General features: G+C 47.4%; 1 protein-coding gene across 1 annotated transcript in view; it reads left to right on the top strand.

Annotated features, from left to right (window-relative positions):
• Window positions 1–15,918, top strand: part of ETFDH (electron transfer flavoprotein dehydrogenase) — a 920,962-nt gene that overhangs the window by 290,726 nt on the left and 614,318 nt on the right. Inside the window, exons 5-6 of the mRNA XM_069631338.1 lie at window positions 7,947–8,065; window positions 8,306–8,383. Coding sequence (XP_069487439.1) covers window positions 7,947–8,065; window positions 8,306–8,383 — 197 coding nt within the window. The remainder of the gene's footprint in view (window positions 1–7,946; window positions 8,066–8,305; window positions 8,384–15,918) is intronic.

Consider the following 15,918-nt stretch of genomic DNA (forward strand, 5'->3'; position numbering starts at 1 on the left):
GGACGGTGCAGCCATTTTTGTTGTTGTTGTTGCAAAACGCAGTTTTGAGCCATGGCGCTCACAGGATCCAGCGCAACCTTTTTGTGGTTGTTTCTGTGCAAATGCAGCTTAGTGATGTGGGGCAATGCCATTGAGTGGGTCAATATATCCCACACACCGGCACCGTTAATAACGGTGCCAGTGCTTCCCGGAAAGTCTGCGGGCGGGTGCCGTCCCGCCCGCCATGTCAGACCTGGATGGCGGGACGACAGCCGTTCAGACTCTGAGTGTGCTGGTCCGGTAACAGCAGTGCCGGTCGGCTTACCGTCACTGTTACCGAACCAGCATGCTTGTAATGATGCCCATACAGTTTCTGGAAAGGCTCCCCCAAACCACCCTCCTTCCCACTTGCTGTTATCAATCATAACTAACTCAGGGGAGCCCTCCACAGACTACAGACAATGGGTCGAGCTAGTTGATCTATTGATCAGGTTATTCTGGTGAGGGCCCCATATGTCCCTAGGCCTAGCCAAGGCTGGCATTAACCCCCCCCCCATAGTTATCCTCCATGTCATAGCAGTACGCAATGTCCTACATCCAATTGTGCAACAAGGGTGGGGGCCTTTCCCCCATGTGCACGCAACTCAATGTTTGGCCTATACAAATGATATCCTGTCAAGCGTTTCACATATTCTGTGATAGCTTGTGTATAGCCCGAAAGTGCAACCATGGGAGACATCTCTATTGTCGCTTCAACAATCCCTTGAATTCTCCTGAAGCGTCCAGTCCAGAAAATCGCTACTAGGCCGCATTCCCAGGCTAGATGCAAAAAGGTGGCTGATGCATGCGCACAGCGCACACATGCATCTGAAACGTCAGGGTAGAATTTTTGAAGAGATGCTGGCATGTGGTATATCTGGTGCAACTACTTTAGGTGTAGCAATTTAAAACTGCTATTAAGTGAGACATATTTAGTTTGCAAGCTCCTTCCCATCTACGGTGTGCGCTTTCCGACCGACCACCCCGCGGTCCTTTCTAACACTTTGGCGTATAGGCTAGAAGTCAGTCTGTCCTCTCGCTCTGCACTTATGATCTGGTGCAGCAGCTGTGTGGTGTGTGGGTTGATTTGGAAATGTGCCAAAAAGCCGCTTTAGCATATTTTGAATCTAGAAATAGAGGAAGATATCGAGCGCTGAGGTCCCCTCCTGGTCCCCCAGCTCTATGAACCTATCTAAAGATAGAACTTCATTATCTGGGAACATATCTGGGAATTTAGATAAGCTTAGCCTCCCCATGCTCTGCAAGTAGAGCTTTTCACTGGTCAGGGGATTCCCTGGTATATGGGCAATGGTCAACATGGGGGAGTAGAGAGGGAGTTTGTCAATTTTTTCTGCTAGCTTAGCCAAGGTCAAACACGTGCAGTCAACCACATTCGCCCATCTGGACGTTCTAGGGGGAGCCTTTGGTATAAACGATCTGAGGAGGGACGGAGCCGCTATTGCCCTCTCTATCGGGATTGGGGGTCGGGGGAGAGGGGGGTGTATCAATGTGACAGAAGCTTTGCCTGGGCCTCTAGGTTTTAGCATTCAAATCTGGGAGTGACAGACCGCCCTTAATGAGCGGGACTGCCACCTTATCCCAGCCAAGTCTTGCACGCTTTCCTGCCTAGGTAAAGTAAGTCTGTGATTATGCTTTTCATTGTTTTTAAAAAAAGGTTCCTGGGGGAGTACAAGAGGGACAGTCTGGAACAAAAAAAGACATCTCAGGAGCAGAACCATTTTTTAACGAGATACTTTTCCAAAGGGTGACAATGGCAGGTTTCTCCACCTTCGAGCCACTTCTTCAGCACTTGCCAATGACTTATGATATGATAGTTTATTTATATAGCGCCTATACACAATGTGTTTCAAAGCGCCTCAAGGCAAGGGAGGGAACAAGGGAAAATACGACGACATTCTTACAGGCCATGAACAGTAAGGATGTGAAATTAACTGTCTTACCCGGGCTGACGACATTTCAGATAGTGCAAGTGCTAAGACATAGATAAGGAAGGGAGGGGGCGAGTGGGAAGGACATGTAAACAGACAGGCAACTACCGTACTAGGCCTGACGACATTTCTGGTAGAGCCAGGGGAAAACGAAAGGTGAAGGAGAGGGGTGCAGAAAGGGAGGGGAAGAACAAAACGAGCTACTATCGTACTAGGCCTGACAATGTTTCAGATAGTGCTGGAGGGAGGATGGGGGAACAGTAAGGGGATGGGGGAGTGACAGACAAGGTTGCTATCATACTAAGTCCAGGAACAATTCTGATAGAGTAAGTGCGCCAAGAAAGTAAGAGGATGGGGGGGGAGATAGGAAAAGGGAGAGGGGAGGAGAGAACAGAGAGTAAGCAGTCAAAAAGAGTGGAGAAGCAAGAGGGGCGAGCGAATACAATTTCAGAAGTCAGTAGTAACACATAATGTTGCAAGCCAGGATACAAGATGAAGATGGGAACGGCATAATTCGGGGCCACGATGAGTACAAGCTGCAAAGGAAGTCCAGCATGAGAGTTGAGAAAGGGTGACGCACCGTGAATCAATGAAGTCTATAAAAGTAAAATCCAGCAATGGCCACAAGCCGGTGATGGTGAAACCAGAACGTACCAGGACAGACTTACCATAATTTTCTTGCCAGAGAACTTCGGGGCTCCTAGCTATCTCCACCCCAAGATACCCAATTTGATCAGCATGCCATTGGAATCTTAACCTGTCCAGGAATTACGTGGTTTGGTCAGTAAGGGAAGAAAGAATGGACTTCAGCTCATTGATCTTGAGCCCATAAAAGTAGCCAGACTTTAGAATATCCTGCATCACCAGTGCTAGGTTAGACGCAGAGTTTTTGATGAAGAGGGTCATGTCATCCGCATAAAGCAAGAATTTTAGCTTAGGCATGTATAATTGTATGCTGTGCTCTATGTGCTGCTCTCTATGCAGTACTGCCAGGGGTCCAATATTTAGTGCAAACAGCAAGATGGAAAAGGGGCAGTCGTGCCTCTGCCCATGGGGATTCTGCAAGAGAGATGATCCTTGAGGACCGCAAACATGAAGGGCCACTCCAGAGTCCAAAGCCTTCTCTGCATACAAAGGGGTTGCAACCGCTAGCAACTCTGGGTCCAAGGCTTGGATCAGACTAGAGATTCGACAAAGGCTATAAGATGTGGATATACCCGGTATAAACTCTGGCTGATGTGCCAGCACGCATTTGGGCATGAATGGCGCCAGTCAGTTCACTGGGATCTTAGCAAGGATTTTATTATTCACCCCTCTCATCAATTCGGAAACAATCTACTGTGTGCTGGTAGACGTAAAGGAGATATGGTGCAAGCGACTGCGAAGGGTCAGGAATGACGGACACAATTTAGACATGGTTTTGGCTAGACTTTTATTGATTAAAATTAAAGGGGTTGGGAAAATGCATCGCTGTCCCTGCACTAGAAGTGCTTCCCTACCTAAACTCAAAACTAAGGATATCTCAGTGTCGGACTGTCCAAGACAAAAACTATCATGTGTCCAAAGTACTATTCTGACCCTCCCATTCTAATTAAATACATTTTAAGGTGAAATGGATGTCGTCTTTGGCCTACAGTGTTTCAAATGTGCTCAAAAAATAATAAATAACTCCAACATAGTCTCTCAAGGATATTGCTCCTTAGTCCAGAGGGTGTCTCCCTTCCCCTGGATTCTTCTTCACAAGTTCTTGAACATGATCGTTCTCGTCTTTTCTCTTGTTCATTATCAAAGTCAACATATACATGTATCTTTGGCCTTTAGGTTGTCAGGATATCTGGTCTGCTCTCCTGCCAGGGTTCTCTGTTTCCCTATATTTCATTAGTGTTTTGATGACACTTCCAGTCATTCACCACCCATTGTGGGTTAATTACATTGTCCGTTAAATATTCCTGTCTGAGGCCAATGTGCCTTTAACTTCTTACTTTCATTATTAAGAAATCATGTTCTCTCTTTATCCAACTTGCATTGTTCAGTGTTTAACATACGGCGTGTTCGCCAATACGCCCCGGTGCTCCTTTCGTCCCAGCATGGACTCACCGCCTCTTCGTGGCATTTCCTGGTCTTTTTGCAGCTCGTCGACGACAGCTGCAGGATTCTCTTTCGCGCTGCTCAGCTTTCGGTTTCCACGTCCCTGTGGCTCTGGCTGGGCTTCTAGTTTCCTTGCGGCTCTCTGGTTTTCCACCGCTGAACGCCCAGGAGCACTGTGCTGGTTTCTGGCGTTCCTGCATGGAAATTTCTTTGCAGTGTTCTCTGCTGCTCACTGCATGAGCCAATTGGTTCCAATGTTCTCTTTTCGGGTCTTCTGCAACATGGAGAGCTGCATTCCGTTCCCACCAGCAGTCTCCCATTTCTTCTGGTGATCTTTTTTTAAACGTCCCGGGCACAGGCGTATGCTCACAACTATAGAGTTGCCTGTGCTCGGGGCTTCCTCTGCTCTGCCTTCCTCCATCCCTCTTCCTCGTCGCAGTGTTATGGTGTTTCTGGGAATAGTAGTTTCTTTTTTACTAACTTGCATGGAAATATTGGATAAATGGTTTTATCCTATTCACAGGGCAATTCAAGGTTTGAGAATTGTTCTGGAGGTTTGATAGAGAGAAATTCAGCACTCTCCCTTGCGGAAGCAGTGAAGTGACCAGAAAAGGCCATTAGGATGTTGGGTAGGGGCGATTCATCCTGTAAGGATAAAGGGGATGCCATGTCTCTGTGGACACCCCCAATCCCTCCTAGGGGTTGTCTCCCTCCTCGTCCCCCCATGTGATCCTCCCTCATATAGTTTCCCCCAAGGTCAGGAACAGGAAGCGGCTGCCGTCCACTGGCCACATGAGGGGGGGGGGATGTCCCCGCCCGAAAAGGAGCAATGATGCCATCTGATTCATTACACGACCTAGCATACAGTTTATAGAAGTCTGCTGATTGGCCATTCGGCCCTGGGGACTTCACTCCCGGTAGATTTTGAATAGCCAGACTGATCTCCTGAACCATGATGGGAGCCTGTTGCCCCTTTCTTTACTCCAATGAAAACTAATAGAGCGCAACCTCATCTAGATACTGTTCGATTTGCTGCAGGGTTACTTCCAGTACAGTGGTATACATGTCTGCATAGAATTCGGAAAATGTTTTAGTGATGCCTACGTCCGTGTGGTGCAAGACACCCCTTGAATCGGTGATAACATGTATAGTTGTCCTAGGTGTTTCCACTCGAGCCACCCAGGGCACAGTCCTCCCTAGCGTTTGCACCTCCCCATATTGCCTGACTGATGCCCGCTTACCCAAATATTTGCACTGCCATTGAGCAGTCTCCCTGATAAGTGTTAGCGTGGAGTGCATCAGGGCCTGCGTGCCAGAATAATTTATTTTATACTCGTCCCTTTCCAGGTCCATGAGCATTTTTTTCCTGTTCATTCAGCTCCTGTCTAATTGTCTTTAGGATTCTGCATTAGCAATAAAAAGCCCCCTAATAACTCATTTCAATGCCTCCCATAATACTATGGGGCACCAAGCCTTTATTTTCCTTTAAAAAGTTGTCAATCCCCTCTTGAATGGAAGCCTGGAATACTGCATCCATCAGCGCACTCTGCTTGAATTTCTAGCCAGCGCCTCCCGCCACGCTTCCTGGGACTTAGAACCCCAAACTGACTTGTGAATGGTCGGACCACAGGGCGTGCCATAATTCCAGTCTGTGGTACATCTCGCCCCCTGTCGGACATTACTACATAATCAATACGTAAGGCCGAAAGGTGCATTGATGAGTAAAAGCTATATTCCCTGCCAAGCGGGTGCCTGTCCGTCAACCCATAAAGGCTGGCCATTTGTTTTATTCTACTCGCTGCCTTCGTGAGTGGTCGCAGGGTGCCTGATATGTCTAACCCTGTGTCCAGCACTGTGTTAAAGTTGCCTCCCCATATGATCACATTATCTCTATGCTTTAACAGCTGCTGCCCGATCCAATCTAAGTATTCCATATTGTCAGTATTTGGGCTGTAACAATTAACCAGTGTGAGCATACAGTTATGTATGCAACCCGTGATCACCAGTGCCCTGCCCTCAGGGTCTCTAGCCGACTCAATGAACCTAAGCCCCTGGAAAATATAGAGTAAAAGGAGTAGTAGCGATGGCAGCCCCACTGCTTGGCAAAGCGCACCTCATTGTCCGGAAGGAAGTGTGTTTCTTGCAGGAAAGCTATCTCTACATGGTGCCTATTAAGATATAATAAAACTTTCCTTGCTTTCTAATAACAGTTAAGACCCCGGACATTCCATGTAAGGAGGTCGATCCCCTTAGTGTGGTGCACAGCCATACCGATTATCATCCATCGGTGGTGAGGTTCCTCTCGGTACCGGAACCCTCTCCAACTCGGGCCCCATTGTTGCTGGCAAGGCCAGGCCCACAAGTATGTTATGTACATAACTCCCCCGCAGTAACTGTGTAGAGCATTGGCCGTCTTCAAAACAAAAACACCAAATGTCAACAAGTTTAATAACCAGCCCCAAGTACCCACCCCCACCAGCAACCTCAACATGCCAGTGACTAAATCCCTCCCTATTAACCATCCCTGTTACATGCATGCATACTTCACAGGGAGGCCACTGTAAGCAGTCATTCGACATCCCCCACTTTCACATAGTTGGCCAGCTTTGAACAAACATTTTCACATTTCTCCTCCCACTATACGCCCTTATGCATGCACCCCCAGGGTCTATCAGCCCAGGTCCTTAGCAGGCGAAGAATGGACCCCTAACTGGCAGTAGGGCAATGAATCGAAGTCACTGGTCATCTCCCCGAAGCATCCAAGCCCAGCTGCCCCAAAGGATGCTCCGATTGGGGACGGGGTTCCTGTCCTGTCTGGGCGCGCCTCTCATCACACCTGCCCCCTGGCTTCCTCCGGTGCAAAAAAGGAAAAAGGTCTTCCAGTTATGTTCCATCCTGTGTTTTGCCGGGCACATCATGGCATACTTGATTCCTCTGGGCCTCATAGCTCGCTTAATATCCATAGGACTTCCTCGAGGTCTGGACTTTGGTGGAAAAGTCTGGGAAGATGCGGATCTGGTCCCCTTTATACACCAGCTGCCCCTTCTCTTGCACCAGCCATAGGGCTGCATCCTGATCTCTGTAGTTGAGCAGGCTGGGTATGACCGGCCTCGTAGGGACCACAGGGATCAGTCTCTGACCCGGGATTCTGTGTGCCAGTTCAACCAGAAATACAGAGAAGCAGGCCGGGCTCAGCACCTCCTTCAGGAGCTGCTCCACAAAAAGCTCCATAAAATGTATGTTACTCGCCTCAGACATCCCTACGATCCGAATGGTGTTCCTTCGGGACTGCAATTCTTGGTCATACTGTCCGTCAGTGAGTTTTCAAAACCTTCTTAATGTTTTCCATTTCCCCCCGACACTGACGCCGCCCTATCCTCCACTAATGAAATTCAGTCCTCTGCTGCATCGAGCCATGCTCTGTATCTGTCAAAACGCACTTTCATGTGGTCTACTTTACATGTGTGAGGGAATCAAGTTTGGTGTCCAAGGTATGTATACCAGCCTGTAAACATCTCCTTAATAGCCCCCATTTCCCCTGCCACTCCTTCAGGCAGTTCCGAAACCTTCACCCTTTTGCTGGTGGCTCCTGACTCCACCTTCAGGCACTTTGCAGGATTTCTCGGTTGTTGGGTTTTCCAGCTCTCGATATGCAAGACCAAATCACTTCTCCATTGCCGGCCGCAGGATTTTTTACAAGATTTACCAAAGATGTCACGAGAGCTCAAAAAATAGCAGACATCTTGGCTGGGCTCTCGAGCGCCCCCTCAAATCACATCTTATTTTAAAGAAAAAGTTCCTAAAAGAAAAATGTTAATGTTTTTTCTTCCTATAATTAATTAGGTTTTAAATGAGGACTCATAACTGTTACCGCTTGTGTTCCATTTCTAGGACTCCCAATGAATAACCATGGCAATTACATTGTGCGTCTGGGCCACCTTGTGAGGTGGCTGGGAGAGCAGGCTGAGGAACTTGGGGTGGAGGTGTATCCTGGCTATGCAGCCGCTGAGGTAACTACTGTGTTTTGAAGCTTAGTCTTTCTTGCATTTCATTCAGTTATTGACTGAAAATCTTGCACACTATTTTAAAGGTTCCGTTGAAGATGACAGTATTTATATCTTGATAGTGTGTGTGTATCTGTAGCAGATACAACACAATGATTGCCATTGTAGGTGGAAGAAAATATCTGTTTGTTTGGTTACTTAAAAAATCAGATCAATGAGCTTAGCATCTTTGTTTTCTTGTTTCAGGCTCTTTTTCACGAGGATGGCAGTGTGAAAGGAATTGCTACTAATGATGTGGGCATTCAGAAGGATGGTGCACCAAAGGTAATGAGTTTTACAAAAATATGTTCAAGTAAAACGCCTATAAAAATAATGCAGTCAAAGTAGGTTTTCTAATTATGTTATTTTCACATTGACAGACTATGTGAAAACATACTGCAATATCGTAATGGCATATCTGTAGAAGAGCCATATAATATTATAAAACTGGTTTAAGAAACAAAAATAAAATCAGCATGTCCCAATAAAGGGGTACCTTCCTCTCTGCCCTACCAGTTTTTCCCTACTAACTTGCTTGTCCTTGCTATCTGGCGTTAAGCCTCATAGGACTATAGCCTTGCTCGCACTTATACCCCCTGTAAGGAACTCATGCGGCAACAGTAAAGATAGGTAGGTTGGGAAAATGCCTAATCTAAACCTAAATCTAAGATGGGAGCAAGCTACGACCATCGTACTATAATAAGGCAGTCCTAGTGGCGTCTTGTCAAACAAAAGGGCCTATACTAAAAAGAAAAACTATTGCCAAACCTTACAACTAACTACAAAAAGAGTGTGGGATGTGGTAGGGAGAATTCTCCTTCTAGGGCTAATTTCCCTCACCTAGTAAGTCCCCCAGCAGCTTTGCTGGATTTCTGGAGTTTTATTTTTTCCACCTGGTAAGAGTGTACATCCTTTTTCCACTCTTACATGTGTTTTGGCTTATGTGTTTTTACTCATTGTGTGATTTTGGGCACTGGAGCACACCACTCCAGGGGCCCCTGTTATTGTATGGGTTACACAGCACCTTTAGTGCAGTAACCCAGGGTTGTCTTTAAGACTTCCCTCTGACGCCATTTCGCTGGGGCTGACTACTGTCCCCCAGAGAAAGGTAAAGTTGCCATTTACTTTACATAGTCAGTTTTACCACAGACCCAGTACACCCCATCTTATATGGAGTACTGGAAAGGGCTAATCTGTACCCTTTTCTGTCTGTACCTCCCTGAGCATTGTTTCGCTCTTTTAACATTTAGACTTGGCTGGTGGCAGTGCTATCTAGCCTAACTTTTCTACCGCGATTATATTAGATAAACATGGTACTGTTCTTGGCTATTATATTAGCCTCGAACATAAACCCGCTTGACCAAATCGTCCTTCTTTTGGCTCCGGTTGGGTTTATTCGCCATTTCTTTTTGTTAAGTCCTTCTTGTGTTTTACTTTGCGTGGCAAACTAGGTTTGCCTTCTTTTTTCACCGTCTTTTGGCGGGCTTCTGCAAAGAAGCCCTCCTCTTGGCGCCTGGGTGTCTAGGTAGACTGAATGTGGGGAAGGGGTGTAGTCGCCCCCTGCACAGGGTATCCTAGGAAACCCAAGTCGCACTTTGCCATGATTGGCTGAGGTGGTTGTCCCGGCTGGACAACCCCCCTGCTGCGTGATTGACAGCCAGGCTGTGTGAATGGGGGTTTTGCGCATAAAAGGCAGGTCTCTTGGGCTAGAAGTCAGTCGCCTCTGGAACTACAAGGAACCGAAGAGAAGCGGAGAGAACGACGGCTGCTGCAACTACCCCGTCCCGGTGAAGCCCTGCTGCAGTCCTGAGCTATCTTCCCTTCAACGACTAAGAGATCATCCAGTCCGAAGTCTTCTTCCCTTGAGCCTGGTGGGGATAACCAGCTCATCTTCTTCAGCCAGAGATCTCTGCCGTGGTCGAAATCGCTGCACACTGTAGTGGTCCGGATAGCCACCTGCTGAGCCTCTCCTGTTAAGGCGCGCACCTTTTATTCGTTGTCGCTGCTGCCGGCTTCATCCCTGTGTGGTGCAGACCCCCTTCAGACGTCCTCCTTCACAACGAAGCTCCAGGAATCGTGGGTCTGCGGGAAACCAACAGGAACAACTGCCAGGGCACCAGCTGCATCGTTCAAATAAGGTACTGTGCTCCACTCGAGGAAACTGGGTGAATCCCTTTTCTTCATCCTCAAGGCTCGCCCTTGTCTTCCCTCCTTCTTATAACTTTTGCTTCCAAACATTGACAATATCAAAGTACTTTTTGGCTACACTGAATCGTGAACTGTCTAACGGTGTGATCTTCGGCAGCAGGTCTCCGGTGTCACTTAACTCTGGCTCCGACCCTTTGACTTTTGAACTCCTGTTTCTGAGTGTTTCTCGATACAGGCTGCCTAACCTAGGGTATTTCCTGTGATTTTTGCCTCCAACTCCCTCTGGGTATCTCAGGTGCTAAGTGTGCTTTTGCCCCGGTAGCATTTCATGTCACGGATGCGCGTTTATTGAGTAGACCGAAGTGTCAAAAAGTGATCGCAACCGTATCCGCGGTATCATGTTTTGTTCATAACACCGGTTCATTCAAACACAGGGTACTTACCTTGAGACCTACTGTACTAAGTGAATTGGTTAGTTGTAGTATATGTAACGTGTGGTCTTGTTTAAAGTTTAATAGAGGTGTTGTGTTTATAACTGATGGTTTAATAATAAATGTACTTCTATTTTTTACCTGAAACCTTAAGTCAGTGTTTGCTTGAGCCACAGTAATTGTGGTCCCTTTGTGTAATCTCTGCTACTGCTCGTATACTCTTGAGATAAGCCTGGCTGCTCTGCTACTGCTAACACTATAACTCAGTAGTACAGGCTTGTACCAAAGGTAAAACATGTATTGCCACCTGTGGTCTTAATTGTGTGTAGTGGTCCCTAAGGGCACTGCACAGGATTCTGCCTAACAGGATGGTGTCCACAAGAAAGAAAAGTGTTCACAAATGAAAGCCAGGATGTGGTAGCCGGGGGTCTTCCTTCCCCACGATTTGAGCACGGGACAAGGCGGGACTCCTGAGCACAGCACACTTTAGAGCTTTCCCCAGCAGAAACCAGCACACTTTCGAGCTTTCCCCAGCACAAGACAACAGTTCCGTTCTTAGCTATCCGGACCTTCGATGGTTAAGTCTCTTTTTCTACAAAAAGTTTCTTTCCTCCTAGGACCTGATGTGTTCAAAATAATAGACAAGAAAGTTCCTCTCTGATATCACTAGGGTGATGGTTCTTCACCCCTGGGTCTCCCTCTTCCGGGCTCAGACCCCACTTGAATGTTGGCCTCCCTCTTTTGTGTTCACTATGGCTTGCATTCAAATATCTTCACATGTCATTGGGTGATGGCTTTTCACCCCTGGATCCCCCTCTTCAGGGTTCAGGCCCTCTGCTTACATTTAGGGTGATTATTCTGCACCCCTGTCACCCTCTTTCGGGCTCAGACCCCTTTCGAACATCAGCCTCCGTCCATCGGGTTGACTATGGCTTTTATTCACAATGTTCATTGGGCATCATGCTTCGACCTGTTATACCGGCATCCCTCTGTTGGGTTCATGTTTGCCAGCCTCTCAGTATCTTCTATTTTCTTACTATACAGGACTCCCTTCCCCCTCGTTTTTCCAATGGTTTGTCTGTAAAAGACTTTTGACTTTACAGAGGATGACAGATCCCTGGGGACAGGTCAGGGAGACACCTTCAGGTTTCTCACACACCCCATACCACCAATGCAATGATCACAGACCCCTCCGTCACTGAGGAGCCCATCCTCACTCACCTACTTTTTTATTTATTTTATTTATTTTTTATTAATGTATTTGGTTACATTTTAACCTTTTACATGTACATATAAAAAGATAAAAATTGATTTACAAACAAAAAGAATTCCTCCTTCATACACAAATATAAAATCAAATAGACGAGAACAAACATCAAAGAATACCATGCACCAATCATTACACTCAACAATCCCATCATCCAACACTCACTTGTGGAGCTTATATCCACGAGGTTGGCAAAGATGGAAACAAAGATGTAGGGCAGGAGAGACGGAATGTGACAATCCCTCAATCACAGCAGTTCAGATTCAGACAGTATGGGACCCAATTTAAAGCATCTTAGATTTACTGATGATGGCATCCCTCTAAAACACTCGATTGAAACCCTCCAGCACCCGTACCACTGCTATTGAGAGCCTGGTTCTGACCAGATTTTAGCCAGGCCCAGAACATACACAGTTGAAATCTTTTCGATTTCACACCAAAATGTTCAAATAAACAGGATCTTCTATCCCAAGTTCCCCCACAATCCATAAGGAGATGCTTTAAGCTCTGACTCTCCTGGATTTTACATTTAGGACAGCAAAACTTGATTGCATCCCTCATTCCTCGTCTTGGAAGCACGTCCCCAGTTTGTGCTATAATCGGTCTTAATCTGAGGAATTTTTTCCTTATTTTGCAATCGGGAAATCTCACCAAGTATTTTGTGACTTGGCACAGTTTTTTTCCCCTCTCAGGAAAGAATTTGCATTCGTCTTGGAACGCATATTTTCAGTTGTAAAGATCCAATCCATTGTATCCAAGGCATTTTTTGTCTTTAGTGGGTTCTGAATTAAGGTGTGAAGATCTATGTCTGCTTCAGTTAGTGTCTCCTCCACCCACAACCCCAAATTCATCAGCATTTTTGATCTATTATTTTCCATGTGGGTTCTGATGTCTGCATAAAGTGTACCCTCCTGCGCTGTCTTAATCAACCGATACAGAGAGGTTAACTTCCAATCTGCTTGGACTTTTAATGATCTCAACCCCAGTTCGAATCTGATGCAAGATACCGGGAGGCTTGCTGGAAAACCAAGCACCCTCTTCCAAATGAGCCCCACCCATCTTTGCAAGTTTGCTTGCCATAATTATGTTTTCACCTCTAATCCATACAGAATCACTGCAATCACCTTAGCCTGATAATATTCTATCAAGGGAATGATGGAGAATTTGCAGTATTTCATTTATCTTTTTTTCATTTGGGGAATGAGTTGCATGATCTTTAACTGTATGTCTTGCTCCACTTTACATTTTGCAGCAGAGGCATAGATTTTATAACTCTGCCCTCCCATCTCCCAAAGAGAGTAATTGATCTCTTTTTTTTGTTTGTTTTTTTGGTCTGTCTAAAGACCAAGATCCTGGATTTAGCAGGGTTCAAGGAAGAGACCGTTCTCTCTTGCATAGCAGTCAAGTTTGTTCAATAAACACTGTAGTCCTACCGCAGTGCTATCCAGCAGGACTACATTGTCAGCGTAGGCCAGCCAGTGCACTTTACTCCCATTAATCACCGGACTGGCCAATGCTGCTGCTTGGAGATATTCGCCTGCATCCGCCAGGTATAAATTAAAGAAGAGGGGTGCCCCCAGGCAACCCTGTCGTACCCCTTTCTACCTGGAATCGGATAACCACCCCTCATAGTCCATACTGACTCTAACCGTGGTGTTCTTGTGAAGCTCTAGTATCATCGACAACAACCCCTCAGGTATACCCTAGACCATTAACTTTGACAAAAGGTGATTTCTATTAACCTTGTCAAATGCTTTTCCGCTCCTTGTGCAGGAAATCTTAACCCTGCTGGAGAAAGGAGCTATAGAACTGGTGCCTGTAGCGGAGAGGAACAAGGGATCGTATTCCCCTTATTTTTTGATCCCCAAGAAAGACGGGGGATTGAGACCCATCCTGGACTTGCGTTGGTTGAACAAACTTCTCAGGAAGGACAAGTTCAAGATGGTTACTCTTTCTCAAGTCCTCCAGGTCCTTCAACTTCAGGATTGGTTGGTGTCACTGGACCTACAGGATGCTTACTTTCATGTGCCGATTCATCCCCAGCACAGAAAGTACCTGAGGTTTGCGGCTGGAGACTCGCCCTTTCAGTTTCTGGTCCTGCCGTTAGGATTGACCTCCGCCCGAGGGTCTTCACCAAGTTAATGGTGGGGGTTGGCAGCTTACCTCAGGCGAGGGGGGAATCAAGTCTACTCCTACCTGGACAACTGGCTGATCCGGCCGCAATCTCCTGAGCAAGCATTGGATCATCTGGATCACACCTGCCGCTCCCTCCACAGGCTTGGCTTCTCCCTCAATTTCAAGAAGTCGCACCTGACACCTTCCCAACAGCTCCAGTATATCGGGGCTGTGTTGGGCACATCCTTGGGCAAGTGCTCGCTTCGTAAGGTGAGGGCTCATCACATTGTGCAGATGGTAGACCAGTTTCAACAGGCCCAGAGTCTCCCGGCTTTCAAATTCTTAAGGTTGCTTGGCCTCACAGCATCCTGCATTTTTCTGGTGCCAGAGGGCAGGCTGAGGATGAGATCCCTGCAATGGGTCCTCAAGATGCAGTGGGTCACAGTTCGCAGGCAAGATGTCAGATCCCATTCAGATTCCACTCTGTCCCACAAGATCTTCTGTGGTGGGCCAACGAAGGGAACCTGATAAAGGGGGAGCCGTTTTGTCAACCATGGCCAGAGGTGACTGTAGGGACGGACGCTTCCCTCACAGGATGGGGCGCTCATGCCGGCGACTTGACCGCCAGCGGCCGTTGGTCTCCATCAGAGTACAAACGCCACATCAACCTGTTAGAGCTCAAGGCCACCAGGCTTGCCCTGAAGGCTTTCTGACGGCTGTACGGGGGGGAAGAGTGTCCTGATCATGACGGACAACACAGTGGCCATGCATTACCTCAACAAAAAAGGGGGGTAGGGTCACTCCCGTTGTGCAGAGAGGCAATGCAGCTCTGGTTCTGGGAAATGCAGCAGGGAATTTCGATCTCAGCGGTTCATCTGGCCAGAGACGAAAATGCAGCGGCAGATGCTTTGAGCAGGCAGAGCACGATCCTCTCACGAGTGGAAGTTGGCTCAGGAAGTCCTTCAGGAGATCTTCGCCCATTGGGGAACCCCGCAAGTGGATCTCTTCGCCACCAGTGTCGACCGGAAGTGCGAGAGATTCTGCTCAAGGGAATTTCTTCCAAGAGGAGCCTTAGGAGACACGTTCGTAGTGGATTGGTCATTCCCACTACTGTACGCGTTTCCTCCAGTCCCCGCCATTCCTCAAGTGTTGCGGAGGTTACGGAGGTTCGGTTCCCACATGATTCTCATTGCTCCGGATTGGGCCAGGAGAGCATTGTACCCAGACCTTCTAGAAATGTCCATCTGCCCTCCACGCCGTCTTCCCTATTGTGGCGGGGGGGTCTGGTTCTCCATCCAGAGGTCAAGACTCTCAATCTTCACGCTTGGTATCTGAAAGGTTGAGGTATACGGATTGGGACCTACCGGATGACGCGATAGAGGTGGTGCTTTCGGCCAGGCGGCCTGCAACAAAATCCTTGTACCCAGTGCTTAATTTGTAAAAAAAAATAAGTGCCAGGGCCCACAAAATCTTGGCCAACCTAATGCCGGCCCTGGTGGGCTCCGCCCGTGGTGCGGGCCACCGGGCCAGCTCAGTGCTAGATCGGCCCACCACCAGCCCATCACACTGCTGCTGCTCCATGTCACATGTTTAGCACTGCAGCAACTGCTGGCACGGGCTAGTAGTGGGATGGATAGGGAAGGAGCACACGTGGGTTGAGGAAGTAAATATACGTTAAGCCTACAGTACAGTATGTCACCCAGTAGAGTCCAAACTAAACGTCCCACATCATTAGCATGTCATCTGGTCTCCACCAGACTCCATCCACTATGCTCTGGAATTCATGTCAGGAATCATGTATTTTTCCTAAACACTCAGTGCACATGACGCAATGTATCTGCACCCGTCTGTGATAGAAG

This window comes from Ambystoma mexicanum, chromosome 6q (assembly GCF_040938575.1).
Source record: "Ambystoma mexicanum isolate Mex_15411 chromosome 6q, UKY_AmexF1_1, whole genome shotgun sequence".
NCBI classification, from domain to species: Eukaryota; Metazoa; Chordata; class Amphibia; order Caudata; family Ambystomatidae; genus Ambystoma; species Ambystoma mexicanum.